The 18194-nt window shown below is 50.3% G+C and overlaps 1 protein-coding gene across 3 annotated transcripts in view; it reads left to right on the forward strand.

The window, feature by feature from the left end:
- The window catches only part of LOC134173243 (uncharacterized), a 54439-nt gene extending 40538 nt beyond the window's left edge, over positions 1-13901 (forward strand). For all 3 annotated transcript variants that reach the window (XM_062637046.1, XM_062637047.1, XM_062637048.1), the window contains one exon: positions 11525-13901. In XM_062637046.1, the coding sequence (XP_062493030.1) occupies positions 11525-11653 (129 nt within the window). In that variant the 3' untranslated portion in view covers positions 11654-13901. The remainder of the gene's footprint in view (positions 1-11524) is intronic.
- Positions 13902-18194: the final 4293 nt, after the last annotated feature.

Consider the following 18194-nt stretch of genomic DNA (forward strand, 5'->3'; position numbering starts at 1 on the left):
TGTAGGGTGTCATTTGGATCCTTCTTGGCTGAGGGAAGGGCTAATCTGAGGTAACAAGTGGTGGTTGGTAGAGGTGAGAGGTACTGAGTAGGCAGCTGCAGAAAATGGACTATACCTGCAGAACTGCATGGCATGTGAGACTGAATGATGGCAGACAAGAAGGCTAGATTGCTTGGGTGGCTTTGTAGCTGGGCTGACACTGCAGTGTCTGAGCATCTCCCATGCTTGAGCACACACATGCCTAGCAGGGCTAGGTCTGCCCAACTCTCCTGCTTGTAATTTACACTGCCTGCACCTCTGAGTCTGTCTCTAGCACCCTATACCCTGACTTTTCAGCCAGCCTGTCTCTTCCATGGGTACCTTGGCGTTCTTTTGGTCAGTACTGGATAGTGTTGTGGGAGATGTGTCTGTGACCTTGCACGCTGCAGCCAAAACAAGTGCCTTAGTCCACTGAGCCCCATCTGATGCTCCCCATGTTTGTGATACACAGGCAAAACCAGGTCAGGATGAAGAAAACAGATATCCTTTGTGATAAAGCTACTACTTTCATTGCAGTAATTATAGTCTTGCAGGAGGGATGAATGACAGACCAGGATCCTTCAGGGTTTATACCTTGTCCAGCAGGAAAAGGGACTGATGCCTTTGTGCACCCAGAAGTGCTTCTGTTTATGGGCATGCTTTTGAGTGCCCCTATGGTGAATTTGGTATTTGAGAGGAGGAGGAGCAGGTTGGCCTGGCTAGAACCTTGTGCAGAGCTGGACAGTGTTTCTCCAACTCCCTTACATGCCTTCTGCCAGGGCACTTCAGTCCTGTCTTTCAGCATCCCCACAATGACCTGATACTTCTGATTGCACAATTAATCCTGATCTATTATCATCTCTTGTGCTCCTGCTTGGATTGTTTTAACTAGAGCTGTCTCCTCCTGTGCTCTGTGAGCTTCCCCATACTGTGCCTGTCCTTCAGACCTACTGACAGTCTAATCCTGCTGCAGTGTTTTAGTGCAACTTGATTATCACCTTCCTTTATGCCTGTCCATGTGCTTCCACAATTTTTCCTGGGTGTCCCTGGACCTGTAGCTATTTCCAGTGCTGCTTGGTGTCAGTCCCTCAGTCCCTGGGGTTCCAGTGATGCCTCAGTGGCGCGGTTTCCTCTGACACCTTGAGTTCATTATTGCAACTACTCTTGTGTCCCTGGAGAATCTGAGAGGCAGAATTACCCCTTTGCTCCCTGCTGAGCCCATGTCAGCTCACACTAAAATAAACAGCAGAAACTGAGAGCACACCATTCTGACAGATGGCACAGAATCCATGCTTCTCTGGCCAACCCTGCCAAGCTGTGGCAGCGCATCTCTATACCTGAGGTGCTCATGTGGTTTCCATGACAATAGCATATGATACTTCACTGTCTCTTGTTGGTCTGTCACAGTGGCCGAGTCATTAGGTAAAGGAGACCATTTTTGCTTCCATTTTTCAAGTGATTGCAAGTGCCCACTTTAGTATATCTAGCTTAGGAGGCAGCAGGTCCCTGGCAGAATACCTTGCTGAGGTGCCTCAGCTCTGGAAGCAGCTGAGAGAGGTCAGTACCTCTGAAGGATGATGCTATTCTCTTGTCCTATGAAGGGAAATCTCAGTCCAGCCACTAAGACGTGATTGTTTTCTCCCTGTAGTTCTGCTGCTGGATAGAGTGAAGGAGAAAGGATTATGCTTATTGCCTCCTTTGTGAGGATGACAATGGCGGTGACCTGCTAGTAACATCAATGAAGCATTTTTGTCCTGTCCTTGCTGAGGACATTGTTTCATAAGGTAGTGAGGTGGGGTTTTGCTTCTCCACGTGCTGTTTTAACACTAAAGTGTCACCTTATCAATGTTCCCTTCAGCTTCCCCAAGGGGCAGCTCAGGTGGTGTCAGGCTGCAACCTTTCTACTCATTCAGCAGTTCTTAAGAGGGATGATAGGACAGTGATGTGACAAGCCTAAGAACTTGAACAGATTAAGGCAGAGAGATTAATAAACTTCCCAAACGTCCAGCAGTGCAGTTGTGTTGAAATGTGTTCAGGAACAGCAGCTGTGCAAGGGGAGGGCCTATAGTGAAGGGAAAATAATGCTCAAAAAATCTTGCTTCTGTTTCCCCCCAGTAAAGGGTAATGGAACAGGAGAATCAGCCCCTCGGGCAGAGAGCAGTTGGAGGTGACAGTGTGTGTATGAAGTATGGATCTGTACATGTAGATACGTGTAGCATAGCACATGTCACTGCAAGGGGAGCGGTTGGCATGAGCCTCCATGGGTGCTGCACAGTGAGGTGGGCAATGCGTGTGTGCAGACCTGCTCAGCTCGTGTAATGTGTGTAACTGAAAGCAAGGCTGTAGGTGTGGATGAGGGGTACAGCATGCGGGTGGGTATTTGAGCATCCAGAGCATGTTTGCATGGTTCAGCTGGGTGTTGCATGGAGACACTCCCTTAGCACTGGAAGGATGTGCTTGTGCTCTGCCCTGGACCAGGCTTGGTCAGCTGTAGCCAGCTCTGGCTGCAGAGACCCATCTTCCAAAGTCTTTCTGCAATACCACAAGTTTTCAGTTCTCCAGGCCCTTTTACAAGACACTCATCTAGTCCTATTCGTGTTCTTCCTTCACAAATTCCTACCTGCAATCTCTGAATGGGCTTATCTCAGCAGCAGGTGGGTGGAAGACCCAACTGGCAAGCCCCTGGGTATCTCAAGAGCTCTTGTTGGAGCAGGCAGAGAGGGAGTAAGGATTTCAAGGCCAATCTGATAACCTGGCCGATCAGAGAGATGTTTTCTGCTATGTAAAAACAAAATAGGAATTTTAAATTGGAATATAAACCTCTTGTGCTCTTGCCTTGATCTTATCAATGTTGAGAACGCCTTCTGCTTGGCCAGAGGCCAGATCCCTGGAATGACTTCCCTCTCTTGTATCTCTTGCATCTGCATCCTATAAAAGGCCACTGCAGAAACATGCTAGGTTTTCTTCTCCTAAAATAAGGGACCTTTTCATGTTGGAGCTGAGCAGGAGATACCTTCTTGGCAAACACCTGAGCCATTCACAAATGTAAGGCAGGCTAGGTGACAGAGTAGTGCTGGTGAAGCCTCTTGTTCTGGCCACGCAGCATGAGGTAAAGGTTTCTAAAAAGTCAGAAGACCCTGTGTACATACACACACGTATGTTGCTCCTTCCATCACAGGCTCCCAATGCGCTTTGCAAGCACTGCTAACTATAGCATCCCAGAGGCAGAGTTAAACTGAGAAACCAGCACTTGCCCAAAGAGAGACAGTGTGAGGAGACCTGAAGTCTGGACTTTGATCTTCAAACCACATACCTTGAGCTGTGTCTTTATTCGTACCCTATCATGCAGTACAAATGGCTCTGACATCTCAGGCAGCAGAGATCCCAAACTGCAGCTAGCTAACAGTTTGTCAAACTGCCCTGGTTGTCCTTAGTGTGCCTAAACCTGAACCTGCCCTTTAGAAGCAATGAGAGAGACTCATCTCCCTCGCTGGTAGCATCCTTGGGTTACTTGCTGTGCAGAGGCTGCTCATTGAGGTTTTAACATTCCAGTTCCCCGTGTGGGCTCCTGTCTCCTGTGGATAGGCACGTGTGTGCTGAGCAAAATCGAGAAGGTCCTCTGCTAAGTGAGAGTATGAATATCCATTCGCTTATTGAGGGAACCAGTTCCCCCCATGCTCCCAACCCAGCCCCTGAGCTGCCTGCTCCTGCTGAGGGTCTCTGTGCAGTGATAGCTGGCCCTGGAGAACCTCAGCCCTTAGTGTGAATAATTCCTGACAAAAGACTTTGTCCAGAGTTTCCTCTGGATCCAGTGTAGCCAAGGTGGGAATGCCTCTGTTAAAAACAGTCCCAAGCATCTGGCTCTAGACGTTCTTCTACTTAGCATTGCTTTCATTAGGTTTCATGGCAAAGGCTAACTAGCCTTCAGCCTGTCCATAGCAGCCAGAAGAGGGACTGTCATGTCTCTTTTCCTGCTTCCTTAAAGGATTTTTAGTGCTGCCTGCTTTTCATAAGTCCTGCTATGTGTGCCCTTGCACCCATTATATCATGTAAGTACTTGCCGAAGGGATGTTGTGGAATCACCAAGAGCTGCATAATCCAGACATCATTATGAAAGTAGAGAGTGGCTGGTGAGTCAGGAGGCTGACATCCCTCCTATTCCTATTCGCAGCGCTGTCCTTGCTTTGTGGTCAGATGTGGCTTACGGGTCTGGTTTAAGAAGGGGGGTGTGGAAAAGGGGTAGAAAGGAGTTTAGGGCAGAGGTGCAGCCCTGGGTGGTGGCTGTGGCTGGTGGCACCATGGTGCAAGGGACTGGGGGACAGATTTGGTCACACCTGGGTGGTAGAGCAGAGGGAGAAGGGTAGGGGATGGCGGAGGGTCACGGTGGCTCTGCTGCTGTTCTCCAGCAGAGCTTCGAGTCCAAGATGGCACATCAGGCATGTCTTTTGCCACCGCATCCAGTCCCACTGCAGTTGCTCCCCGCTCCCCTTTGTTTGTGGGAACCTGGCACCCGTTCCCTCTCCCAATCCCCAGAGCTGTAATCCTCTTTCCCCACGCACCTCTCCCATAATACACCTACTTCCTGCACTTGGGGGCGGTTTGTCCAGAGGCAAGCGCGCTGTGTCAGCATGTGTTTGCAGCCTGCTCATGCCAGGGTAATTAATACTCACTTTGCAGTTTTAATCTGCGTTCCCTTTAAGTTGCAAGCCGCGTGCTGCTCTGTGCCAGCCTGCCTGGCCAGAGGCAGGCAGGTTGTCCTGGCCTCATCCAAACTGGAAGCTGCACGTGTACAAGTATGCACCATGCGCCTGCTGTGTCAGAAGCATGGTAGCTGGGGCTCCTGGCCTGAAGGGAGGAGGGCTGCGAGGGCAGTTGGCTCTGATCTCTCTGCAGGGACAATGTTCCTGCCACACAGGGAGGGAAGGGGAAGGTGGGGAAGGAGGAGAGGAAAAGGTAGTGTCACTTAGGTACAGACTTTAGACTTAGGGTCAGATTGTGCCTTGCGTGTGTCTTGTGGGTGCTTGGAGCTCCTCTCATGCCTGCTCGTCATCCCACTCAGGCACACACAGACCTTGTGGTGTGTGCAGGAGCTGCTGCAGGTGTGTTTAGGGAAGCACAGGCCGCTGTATCAGACAGAGAGAAAGTGGGGACAAGACACAGCTCATGAGTAGGGGCATGTGGGTTCATTCACTTGTTCGTAAGAGGTTTGTGTGGCCTTCGGAGCATGACCTTCACTGGGCCCGGACCCTGGAGCAGTGAGTTCCTCAGGTTGGCCAGGGACCACTGACAGCCTGCCCCTCTGAATGACCCATCTGTCCCTTTTCAGCATGCAGCCTCCTTCCTTCAGGTTGTCAGGCTGGCAAATCAAAGCCTGCAAACAGCTTTCTCAAAGACACATCTCAAAGATGTGCGAGAGAGGAGAAGAAAGGCTTAGCTCACTGGTGCCAGCAGGGACCCGTAGCTGAAACTGGCTTATTTCTGCTTTTGGGCAAGTGACCAGCAAGCATCTGCTAGGTCCTTTGAAGCACCTTCCAAAGAAGTTTGGTGGTGTCTGTCTGGTTGCACCTCTCTTAGGTGTGGTAGTTGCCATCTGACAACTCTGCACACAGATGTGCAGATGTTTGATAGATTCTCAAGGGGTTTCCTTCTCTTCAGAGGAGAACAGTGATGTGTTTGTAAACTGATGGACTGCTCTCTGCAGAGTGGTTGCACAGAAGGAAGTTGGTATTGGGCAGCCGTACCCTGGTGGAGGAAGACAGCCCTTTCAGCCTTGTAGGGAAGGGCAATGGAGAACCCAGGGAAACAAAGCTCACTGCAGAGTTTTGTTTTCCTTGTCAGAACAGTGTTTGGAGTTGACCCTTTCTTTTCTTGGAAGAGAAGGGAGGATAGTCTTGGAATGAAGTTCGGTTATGCTATATCTTTTAGTTGAAGTTAAACTGTATATGAACCTGGATGTGGAGGAGAGACTTCCAGGAGGAAAGGGGCTTGCCTTTGAAAAGCTACTCTTTTTGCTGCTCCAGGTCTGTGACTGGAATAAATTGTCAGAGGCCCTCCAGGAGTTAAGGAAGCAGCAGTTAAATGTGAATTGCTGCTCCACTGGAGGAGCTGGTCCTGCTTGTCAGCCACTATTTCTTGAAAACTGCCTGAAGCAAGACTGTAATTGAAAGGAAATCGCCTCTCATGGAAGGTCCCCACACCTAGGTGGTAATTAGTTCATCCTGGCTGCCTGACTGTGGTGTATGTCACGGTTTAACCCCAGCTGGCAACTAGGCACCACACAGCCAGTGGGATCAGGAGGGTAAAAGCGAGAGAGCTTGTGCATTGAGATGAAGACAGTTTAATAAGTAAAGCAAAAGCCACGCACAGAAGCAAAGCAAAACAAGGAGCTCATTCACCACTTCCCATCAGCAGGCAGATGTTCAGCCATCTCCAGGAGAGCAGGACTTAATCACACCTAGCAGTTACTCGGGAAGACAAACACCATCGCTCCAAACGTCCCCCTAGTTCATATGCTGAGCAGATATCATATGGTGTGGAATATCTCTTGGGTCAGTTGGGGCAGTTGTCCCAGCTGTGTCCCCTCCCAATTCCTTGTGCCACTCCAGCCTTCACACCGGCAGGGCATGAGAAGATCTAAGTCCTTGATTTGATATAAACACTACCGGGCAACAACTAAAAATTAGTGCGTTATCACCCTTACTCTCATACTCATACTAAATCCAAAACACAGCCCTGTACCAGCTACTAGAAAGAACATTTCTCTATCCCAGCTGAAAGCAGGATAGGAGAAACTGAGGAAGTGGCTTGGTCAGGGCCATGTTTGGAATATAGCTAGGAGCAAGTATGAAGGTCCCCTTCCCTTGCTCACAGCTGATGGTTTCACCCATCAAGGTTGAAGTGTCATCAGTTTCTTTTCTAACCACCTGGCAGGGGTGAGTGGAAGGAGAATGAAGAGTGGAATCAAAAGCAGTGTAACTATAAATGCTCCAGTATGGAGTCTGACAGCCTTTACTCTCTCTGTGCCTTGCCTGAGTATCAGTACTACCTCTGGCTCTGTCTACTCCTGGGCAAGGCAACTGTCTCAAGCAGGCAGACATCTGTCTTTGCCAAGGCTCTTTTGGGAATTCATTCCTTTCCACATAGGGCAGTGGTGGGAATCGGGTGCGCCTTTACAACTTGCAATTACATGGTGCCTTTCATCCCAAAGGACTTTTAACAAGTGAGTCTGCAGGCTGCAAAGGGATCATTCGCCCACCACTGAGAGGCATCCACCACTGGAAGGCAGTATCCTTTAAACAGAGCTCGACAGCATTTCCCAATCAGCAGGGCCCAAGGGTAGGAAAAAGAAGGGACTCCTGTGCTGCGTTGGCCCTGAGTAAGGGATGGGTTGGCAGAGTGCACAAGCTGATCTGATTTTGAATCCCACCAGGATACTAGAGCTCTTATGAAAGAGGACCAAAGAGTATTAAGCAGGGCTTAGTTTTGTATCACCCCTGGCCCACCACTCCCTTCTAAGACATTGTTGTGTTAGGTAACTTCATTTACCCCTCCTGTGGGGATTGTCATTCCCACAGCTGAAAGCATGCTTGGAGCTGTGCTTGCTTCTGCTTTGTCCAGAGAACCTCACTTCTGTGGGATCATGAGTCCAAAATAAAGTTGTTTCACAATCTGCATTTGGGATGTTTTCCCAGACTTCACAGGGGTAAGGGATGGGTTTCTAGAAGGAATGTGTGTTTGTTTCAGTAGGCTTATGCTTTACCTGTTTTATCTGATTCCTATGTACTTTTTCCTTGCTGGTATGTACAATCATGTTACAGATGGATTTATGAAGCAGTTCCCATTTCTCTGCTTTCTGAGGGCTGCTAATATGATTGAAATCCTGCATTTCTTCTGTGGTGTTTAATCTTGCTGGTCTTCTTTGAGGCACCTGCATCCTGTCGCTATCTGTACCATCGTCTGTTGTGCTGCTTTGTTAATGTGCTTTAGATACGCTTCAAGCCTGGCTGCTTATTTACCGCCTGTATTCAGTGGTGGTAATGCAGTTGGTGGCAGGTTTGCAAGAGTGTGCGTGTAGGTGGGTGTATGTGGAGGAAGAAGCGTGTGTCTGTGTGCATGCTGACAAGTCTACGCGACCAAGGTGGTCTGCACATAGTGTAACCCAAGCTGGGTCCCTTAGGAGCTCCTCTAACTCAAATGAGGCGTGCAATGAGGCAGCACAGGTGTCTGCAGGTACTGAAACGACCTCCTGCTCGGGGCAGTTGTATAAGCAAGTGATGAGCTGTGGTGCCTTGGACTGTCCCCTGATGCCTGTGGAGTTCAAGCCCTGCTTGCCTTGAGTTACGATGTGAGCAGAGAAGAATTGTATGAGCAGGGACAGCTCTCCTTTCGGTTTCCAAGTCACGAGAAGGTCTGTGTGTGCACAGAGGGATGCGGACAAGTGCCTGTGTCCTGGGGAGAACCCGAGGCGTGTGAGAGCAGGTGAGCGTGTGCAAGTGAGCACGGGCACGTGTGATGGAGCGTGTGCCCCCTCCTGCCTGCAGCTGAGTGCTCGTGTCTCAGGCCATTCTCCAGCTGTGTAAATACATTGCCTAACAAATTGAGGGCCCTGGTTAATGATTGCCATTAGCACAGGGCCCATATTAGGCTCCATTTTGTGCGAGTTACCCAGCTGTCTGAATGCCATTAGAGTGAACGCACCGGCCTTTAATGTCGAGCGCGGACTGTTTGCGCTCTAAGGAGCCTCTGCAGGAGCTGGTCTGGGGTTGCTCAGCAGGGGCTGTCAGGCAGGTTTATAGTGAGCTCCCTGGAGCTGCTGCAGGGGCAGCAACCACTCTAACAGCCTTCTGTAGTCAGAGCGATATCCTAGGCATCCCAGGCTGGCACTGGGCACCCGGGGGGAAGAGCAGGCTAGCTAGGATGTGTGCCCACATTACAGAGAGGCAGCTGGCCCAAGTGATAGGGTGGGAGGAACATGTTTCCCTCTCTGGCAGCCAGCCCTATCCATCTTCTTTCTGGGAATACATCTACAGAGCTTTGCCTTGTGCTACTCATCAGAGCCAGACCACCACATGCTGTGATCCCAAATGGTGTAGTGGACTAAGCCAGATCAGGTCTGGTCATCCCCAGGGCAGGATAAGGCTCCAAAGAAAACATGCTCTTCTGCAAGAAGACTGTGGAGTGATTTGGTGCCGGTGCTCGCTCTTCCTAGCAGAGTTGCTGCTCTATCAGTCACGGAATAGGTGCAAGACAGACCCATACTGCTCAGGGTTATAAATCACTGCAGACTGGTCCTGGTGTTGCCATGAATTAAGGTGGTTGCATTACAGCATCCTCCTGTTACTGCCTGCAGGGCTCTTCTCACCCTGCCTTTGCCTGCCATTGTGGTAGCTGTGCTGTTGAAAGCCAGACATCATCTTGTGGCTGCTTGAGAGGTTCCGTGATGAAGAGGCAGGATTGGTGCAGTTTGTGCCTTACTTGCAGCTCCCTGACCAACTGTGAATCTCTGCATCCTCCTGTCTTTTCACATCCCTGTCCTTCTCCTCAGCCTTTGTTATGTGCTGTGTTCCTTGCAGTACCTGGGAAAGCTCTTTGCCCCATACATTGACCCAGAAAAAGGTCCAGAGAGAAACCCCAGGGCACCTTCCCATCCAAAGCCTGGTGGCTATTGTGGATGACTTTTGCTTGTCCTCTGGATCCGTCTTTCCCCAGCCTCTTCTTCATCTGCTGTGTGCCAGAAATGAACCGATTCAGCTGCCTTCCCTAATCCTGTCTGGCATTTCAAAATGGAGGGGACTGCCAGGTTCTTTGTTTGCATTCCCTTTTGGCACTGGCAGGGGACGTTCTCTGCTCTGGAGAAGGACAAATGTGCTGATTTATTCTGCCCCTTAGCTTTGAATAGGGGTTGCTATGTTACTCTCCAGCTCTGAGGCTTGCCAGAGCACACACCATATATAACCCCACAGCAGGTGGCTATTGAGTGAGGGCCCTTAAATCTGCCTCTCTTGTTTCTTATGCTGCTGGCCAAGGTGTCAGGGGGATGAAGCAGGGCATGATTTGCTGGCTGAAAATCCAGGCACAGATGAGGCCAAGCACCATGTTGGCATTTTCCATTCTCAAGTGCCCATCTTAATTGGCAGAGGAGGTACCAACTAGGCAGGAACATGCTGCCCATACTGGCTTTTAAAGAGGCCCTTTCTGACATGAAGGGCTTATGGGGCCCAGCTATGACCAAGATCCTAGAGGCAGAGGCTCCCAGATCTTTCAGCACCCAGGGCCTGGCTTGGACACTGCCACAGCTCCCTCTAATTTGAGGTGACTGTGTGAGCCCCACCGTTTGATAGCTGTCTGGGAAAAGCTGTGTGTGTCTGTGCTGTGATGACAAGTGACAACCCAGCCAGGACAGAAGCAGGTGGCATCAAAACATCACCTTGCCGTGCCATTTTGTGGTTGCAGCTGTCTGATAGACCTGACTTTGAAGAGCCAAAATGAACCTCTGTCTTAGAGGAGACAGCAGAGGTGGTAATTGTTCCTAAAAAGCCCTGTTATTTGAAGAGCAGTCCCCGAGTGCAGGCTGAGCAATGGAAACCATGGGGTTTGCTAGGAAAAGTCTGGAAGAGGGAGCAGGGGGGGCACAGAACACCAGAGCCCAGGTCAGATCTCTTATGTAGCCTCCATGAAAGCAATAGTAAAGCCCTTCCCAGCAGTGATGGAAGTGAGATGAGGGTGCGGGACGTCTGCATGAGTTTCTAAGCTTCTGAACTTCCCAGTGTGTGGCACTCACAGTAGCTCATCCCTATCCCTGGGGAAAGAACTCTATGGGATTATGATTAAGTACTCTGCTGGCCCATGAAGTGGTGAGACCTCATCTCCTGGCTAAAGAGTGCCTGTGAAGCAGCTGCCACACTGGTGCTTGTGCTTGCGGAAGAGAAGAAACAAAACAGTTCCCAAGAAGTAGAAGGAAAACGCTTCCTATTTAACAGAGCAGAATCACTTCTTTGGTGCTATAATTCCTCTGGGATCCACAGGTCCTGGCAGAGCCTAGGGAAGAACAGCATTTCCCTCCTGTCATGCACTCTGGGTCTGCTCTGAACACTGGGAGCAAAAGAGGGAATGGAACCAGGCTGTAAGGCCTTCAGGTGGGATCTTTTCCTCTGAGAATCTCTCAGCCATTCCTCATTGAACCCTGCAGTCTGGAGCCATGCATCATGGATATCCTATTTCACTTACTGGCTGCAGGTGCAATGAAATGAGTCCTAGGCATGTGGATCCCAGGGATCTCAGTCCTGGAGGAGGTGGGATATGCATGCTTTTTTCTCAGTGGGTAGGAGTAAGGACACAAGCAAAGAGCTTCACTGCTTATGTTGCACTTGCTGCAAGTACAAGCATGACCTCATTCAAGGAGGTGCAATTGTGCTGGAGAGGGATGTGACCAGCACTCAAGGCAGGACCTTTACCATTTGCAGCTTGTATGAGCACTGACTTAATCCCTCTTTTTATTCCCCGGCAGAGCATCAATGGAGGCTGCCCGCCACCCCACTTTGTGTATGATCCATCCACCTTTGCCTTCCGTTCCCTCAGCACCTTGAAGCCGCTGAGCCCGATAGCTCCAGTGGAAGAACCGTCATGTGCCTACTGAAGGAGTTTCTCCAAAAACCTCAGGAACTGTAATCCAGCCACCTGCCTGGCAGGGAGAAGGGGAGGTGGTGATACCCAAGGGGATGGGTGGGAGAAGAAGAGGACATTGACACTTCTTTGCAGTACAGCTTTTCTGGCAGCAGGAAGCGTATGGCTTTGCAGCAGTGCCTGTTTTCATACCAATGCCATATCTGAATAGTGGCAAAGGGAGAGATTTTGTCTTTCAGGGCAAAACAAACCAGTCAGGTCCACAAACTGGCAAGGGCAGCCACCAAGGCAGTGTCAAACCTGGGGATGGTGGTGGTTGATCTCTGGGAGGGGTTCAGGGGCTAGTATGGCCTATATGGCAGCAGGGACAAGTGGTCCACGGGTGTGAAACCAAGTCCAGTCAGTTTCCCAAGAGTGCCTGTGTCTGCAGTGCTTTGCTATAGATCTAATCCTTCTCTCGCTCAGAAGTGAGCTCAGGATTGGAGGCAGAGGCTACACAGGACTGCCTGCAAAGCAGGAAGATCCCTCTCTGATATTGCTATAATTGCATTCACTTCAAGCTCTTGTGAATGGAAGACCCTCGGAGGAGGGGTGCAGAGAGGTAGTAGGCACATCTAGCTGTGAGTTCCAGCTGGTCTGCTGGCAGCTCAGTGATATCATCTAAAAGGAGATTGAAATGAGAGAGGCTTGAGCCTCCCATGTGTAGAGTAAAACTCTAGAATGGCAGGTCTGTGTTCAGCCGTCTGAGAAAACAGCACCCACCCTCAGTCCTCAGCGTTATCAGAGAGAATAGCTTGGGGGCGACTGTGTGCTATTGGGTTCCTCTCTGCTGAGGCTGTGTTCTGGAGTATGCAGCATTTCTTCACAGCATTGCCCTGCTGCCCTAGCATGATGCTAAAAGTAACGGCTATCACCAAACTCAACCAAATCTAATGCCTCCAGCAAGCTTTCCACTCCCCTGTTATGCTGGCTAGTAAATTCAGGTACACTTATACCAGTGGAACAAGTATTCCTAGATATAGCATAGAGTGGAAGAAAGAGGTCTCCGTTTTGTGGCCACTTATTGGTAGAAGAAGTAGGAGGGGAGTTCCAGTGAAGCTATGGGACATTTCTCCATACAGTCCTAAGGCAGTTGGGACCGTGCTGGCCTTACTGCCACTGGAATTTGACTGGGATCTGTCCTTGAGGCGTGCATGTGCCACAAGGCAACAGCTAATAGAACAAGGTTTTACCTCTTTTGGTGAAGCAGAGGAACAAGGCATTTCCCCTTGCTGCACTTGGCAGAGAGAGTAACCTCTTTGTCTAGGTGCTCCCCACCTTGAGCCTCTATCTTGCTGAGTGCAAGGGGGAGTGAGCAGTTTACTTCTTGCCTGGGTCAAGAGGAGCAACTGTGAGTAAAATACTTGGGTTTAACTCTGCTGCAGTGGGGAGGTCTTTGATGCCACTCTGTGGATGAGACCAGCGTCAGTCCGGCTGCCGCTAAGAGGCTACACAGTGAACCAGCATTCACTGGTGCTTTCCGGGCCCTTCACTGAGACCCTTGGGGAAAGCCCAAAGGCCGTGGAGCCCTGGGGACCCAAATCCCCATCTCTATCCTCCTCCCTCCCCAGCCGCCTCTCACTCAGACAGGCAGAGCAGCTGGGCAAGGCGGTGAGGGAACATCTGTCCAGATGCTGACCCAGCTCTGCCTGCTCTTTGGCTCCAGGCCACCACAGCTGGGCCACCCCCCGCACCAGCATCACCTCCAAGGGTGTGCTTGCTTTTGTTGGTGAGGTACCTCTGGCAGAGCATCGTGGCTCCCTGCAGTAAGTCCCTTTTTCCAAGAAAGGCCAATTCCTCTGCTGAATCCTCCTGCCCCTATAGAGACTCTGCTTGTCTTGTTCTGATGGCACGCCTCTGCTTTTTAACTGCTGCCCATCAACCTGACCAGTGCAGGACAGGAAGCATTGGCCCTTCAGACCAAATCCCTGTGCTCAGGAAGTGTGGTCCTTGTCTGAAGAGCCACGTTCCCCATGCAGATGGCTGGGACAGCAGCCCCTTTGTGGCCCCAGGCTTTGCTCAGCAAGAGCTGCTGAGGTGCTTGGCCCCAGAGCTGTGTTTCTGCCAACCCATGGGTGCTGCCAGCTGCCTTCCCCAGGTGGGAGCACAGGGATGTCCTGCCAATATCGATGCCTTTTAGTACTTTTGTAACTTTTCTTGTCTTTTTGAATTGGAAAAATAATTAAAAAAGCAATGAAATAAAGTGTAACAGCTGCTATATTAACACCTCTGGTGGGTCTCTTGTTTGCTACCATCTAGGTGTTTGTGGGCCAGGGGGCACAGGAGAGGATGGAGAAGAGTGAGCTATGACAGCACTGACAGCCCCAAGCACTTCCAAATCCCAGACCTGCAAGAGCATGGAAACAATCAGCTAGCAAGAGCTTTGAAAACACGAATACCCAATTCTTTGCATATAAGACGAGCTCCCTGTGCAGCTGCTTCCTTTGAGGCTAACCCTGATAGGATTGTATTGATTTGCTCTCAGTAGTGCTTCCCCCATCAAGAAGGTGCTTTGGCTATTGAGTGACCTGCCTATTGCTCAGAGGTGAGGTTGAATGTGACCTGGCTGGAGGTCTCCATCCCCCCAGAACAGAAGGGTGGGTGACCACACAGCTGGTCTTCAGCTTGCAATTTTAGCCTCAGTGCACCTTCCATCTCTATCCCAAGATTCTCAGCAGCCCTTTTGCTTACAGCCAGAGCACTTATGCTCCTCAGTGGCATGACTGTAGCCATCGCCTTCCTCTGGATCTTGCTCCGAAATCTCCATCTCAGGTACTTGTAATGTGCATTTCCCACCCCTTGCTATCTCCTTGAGCTAATTCCTCATACTCCTATCTCTGTATCTTAGCCAGCACCTCACAGCACTGTTACCTATGTCCCCTTTTCCAAGGCCTCCTGAGAGATACCAGCTTAAATTCCCTTAGCAGTCCTACTTAGAGTTGCTCCCAGGAGGCCTTCTCTGCCCTCCTCTCCAAGCTCTGATCTCCTCTAGGCTTCCTGCTGTCTCTTGAAATCCTCCTCCCCTCTCTGTCAGCTGCAGCTCACAGTTAATTGGCCTTGGCCCATTTTGCAAGGGTTCTAAGGTGGTCCCGCTGCTCTCCCAAGCCCTTTGCTCTCATACCTCCTATACAGAATTACCTTTCTACATGATGTTTATTCCAAACCATCCTCACTGCTCAGCACCTGCCTTTGGGGGCCTAGAGGCCATTCAGAAGCACGGTGGCTGCTGTGGCTCCACAAACACTGATCATCTGCAGCCTTCTGCCAGGACAAGCTCGATCACAAGTATATCAGTGCATAGAGAGGGATGCATTGATCTTGTATCAACCACACCATAGGTATGGGCACCTATTGTGCCAAAGCCTGGCTTCAGCAGGGAACGGCAGAAAGCTGACGTGAAGCGTTGCGATGTGCCATCGGCTGAGTGAGCTGTCTCTGCTGCACCCAGGGCTGTAGTCTGGGTCCCCAGCATGTTAACCCAGCATGGGTTAAGTTCAGTCACGGCCACCTCTATATCTCCCTGCAGCTAGCCCTTAATGTTAATGACAAAAGAGGGCAGGTTTTGTGGTAAAGTGTGGTGATAAACCTTGGTATCTCTAAAGCCAATAGCAGGCTAGTGGTATTTGCGAAGATTTTATGGGTACTTTTCAGCTGTAGTTACCAGTGTAGCTTCCAAAGGTGGCTCAGGACACTGGTCTCTTCCCACCAGGTCTGGGTGATGGCTCGGTGAGGGAACCTGTAACTACTAAGCTGGTATCTTTGCTCTGAGTCTTTCCCTGCAGAGCAGAAAACAAGCCCTGTGAAGAGGAGGACTGCTGTGCCAAGGCACAGCCCGGGCTGAACTCAGCTGTGTTAACCAGCTGCAGGAGGGTGAGTGGGGACAGGCGGCTGTTTGAAGAGCTTGGCCACGGCTTCTCTGTGATTTAAGTGGGACCATTTAGGCTAATAATGTTCTCCAATTAAAGCAAATTAATTAGGTTAATGCTATGGCCTTATAAAAATACCAGAGGGGGATCCAAGCTCACAGCAGTGGCAAAGTGAGTTGTATGTGTGCTCTAGGATTGGCAAGTCCCTTTGCAACCAGCCCACAAGACTGGCGCTTCTTGATGTGTTGTCCAAACATCCTCTTACACAGATGTCTGTACATATATGCACAAATATATATGTGTGTCTTCATATGTTTTATTTATGCAGAAATCTCTGTACTCCTGCAGTCACCCATGAGCAGGGAGCCTGTGCTCACTGTTTGACAGGGCCTGATGTGAAGCCCGCCTGCGGCACGTTCCCCACCCATGTGCTACAAAGCACGATGATACTTGGAAAACACACCTACCCCGTTTCCATCTGCATGGAAAAAGATTCAAAAGGACTGGGGCTTTCCCTTGCTCTTTCTGAAGCTGCTTAGCCTGTTGTAGCAAGGCGTGGGGTGGAAGAATGAGTTCAAGGGTGTGTATCAGGTTAGGGTTGGATGGGGTATGTGCTGATGCCGTGTGGGTGTATAGATACAGAGTGCGTTGGTAGTGGCATTTATATGGTTATGGCATTTACATTTACAGCATGTTGTTTATATTTGAAGTGGAAAGGAAGTCGTGGAGGCAATGGGTATGCATGCAGGCAGGTGTGGGGCTGGCAGGGTGGCTGCTGGTGGATCCTAGGGCATGGGCAGAAGAGCTTGTGCTGGGGAGGGACATGAATGAGGCTGTATGTTTGCAGGTGGTGATGTACAGAGGGTATACAAATAGGTTACGTGTGCCAAGGCAAGGGTAGTGAGTATCTCTTTGCTCTTTCTGCAGTCTTAGCCACTTGTGGCAGCAACTGGCAGACTTTAGCAAAGCATCACACCAGTAATATTTAGGAAAAGTGAATTAAAAATTGCAAATGCCTGATCTATGTCCTTGAGGCACTTGGAAGCTTTTGCCATTGAATTAAAAAGAAGCAGGGACCCAGACAACAGTGACTCAAAACAAAGCGACCTGGTTACAAAATAGAGAGTGATTGTATACTGTTCCTTCTCAGACAAGAACTTCAGGGACATCAAATAAAAGCAGCAGGTGGCAGGTTCAAAGCAAACAACTGGAAGCGGATCTGCACCAAGTGCGAGGTTGCCCTGGGGAGCCCTGCACCACAGGAGGCGGAGGCTGCTCGCTATGTACATGGCTCCACATCTGAAAAGAAAGAATGACAACTGCTCCCCAGGAAACACTGCCTGCACAAGTGCCACCTCTGGCTGAGGAAGGTGAGGAGGTGGGAAGGCTTTCTGGAGGTGGGAAGGTTGCTGTCTGCCAGCCCCATCTCAGCCTCTCTGCTCTCACCCCAGTTCGCCAGCACTGCCTGGTATCCATCACATCACTTGCCACAGCCGGGTTGAGCCTGAACCATCCATGGTCAGTACGTGCAGAGTCTGGTTGCAAGGGCACAGCTTTGGTTTCTAAAGTGGGTCAGGTCTTTACCGGGTCACAGGCCGGTGTCCATGTGTCACAGGAACAAAGTGAGTTTGGTTTGAGCACTTTCAGGCTTATGAGATGTATATTACACATGTAATACATTTTGGGGATACAGGAACACCTGAGGAAAATAAGGACAAGTGTCTTCCAGCAAGTGGTAACCCTCACATGGGAGTGAGCAAGCCAAAAAGGATGCAGCTGAAACAGCAGGGCTCTGCAGAATTCACATCAGCGACGAGGAGGACATTTAAGCATGTTGGTATCTTACCATTTCCTGAGCTAGATTTTAGTGAGCTTACTCAAGAAAGGGGACGAGGAAATAGAAGATACAGATGCTTTGAGAGCTAGCTCTGGCTGTAGCTGCACACCAGCCTCGCAGCCTTGACCACATGTTTTCAGTTAACCCGGGACAGGATGTGCAGATAGCCCCAGACACATGAGGAGCCCCAAAATCTGTTTTCCTTTCTGTGGCTGCTCACATCAGTGCCTGCTGTAATAATAGCTCAGTCAGTTAGTGGGTTGGCCAGCATCAATTGCATGTTCCTGTCTGACATGTTCATAGCATAGTAGCTCCAAGGTCAGAGGAGTGGGGAACTGAAAGTGCCATGGGAGCGAGATGCCAAGTGGGGACATAAATGGAGACAACAAAGCCCCTTTGATGAGGAAAGTGGTCACCATCCGCAATGGGAGGAAAGTTGCTTTCTATCAAAGGCTCCCCCAGGAGCTCTGCTCTTCTCACCATGGCTCATCCTGCAGATGCCCCAAGGTAGGCTAACCAGCACGTGTCCTCCATGTAGGGGAGCCTTGGAGCACACTGGCATACTACACCATTGGGTCCCACAGGGATGGTGAGCCTTTAGTGCCCTGTATTGCTGGTGCGAGACCTGTCCTTGTGTGCCCATAGCTCTCCTGTTTGTCCACCTGGGCCTACTTCTCTTTCTCCCTGGCCTCCATGAATGCCTTTCCTCTACCTAACCACGTATTTTTCCAGGCCTCCCATTTCTTCACCTCCTCTCCTGGTTTCAGGTTCCCCTAAGACCCTGCAGCGAGCCAGCCCAGAGGCTTTGGCAC

This window comes from Pezoporus occidentalis, unplaced genomic scaffold, assembly GCF_034315485.1.
Source record: "Pezoporus occidentalis ecotype Australia unplaced genomic scaffold, CSIRO_AGI_Poc_V1 ctg50, whole genome shotgun sequence".
NCBI classification, from domain to species: Eukaryota; Metazoa; Chordata; class Aves; order Psittaciformes; family Psittacidae; genus Pezoporus; species Pezoporus occidentalis.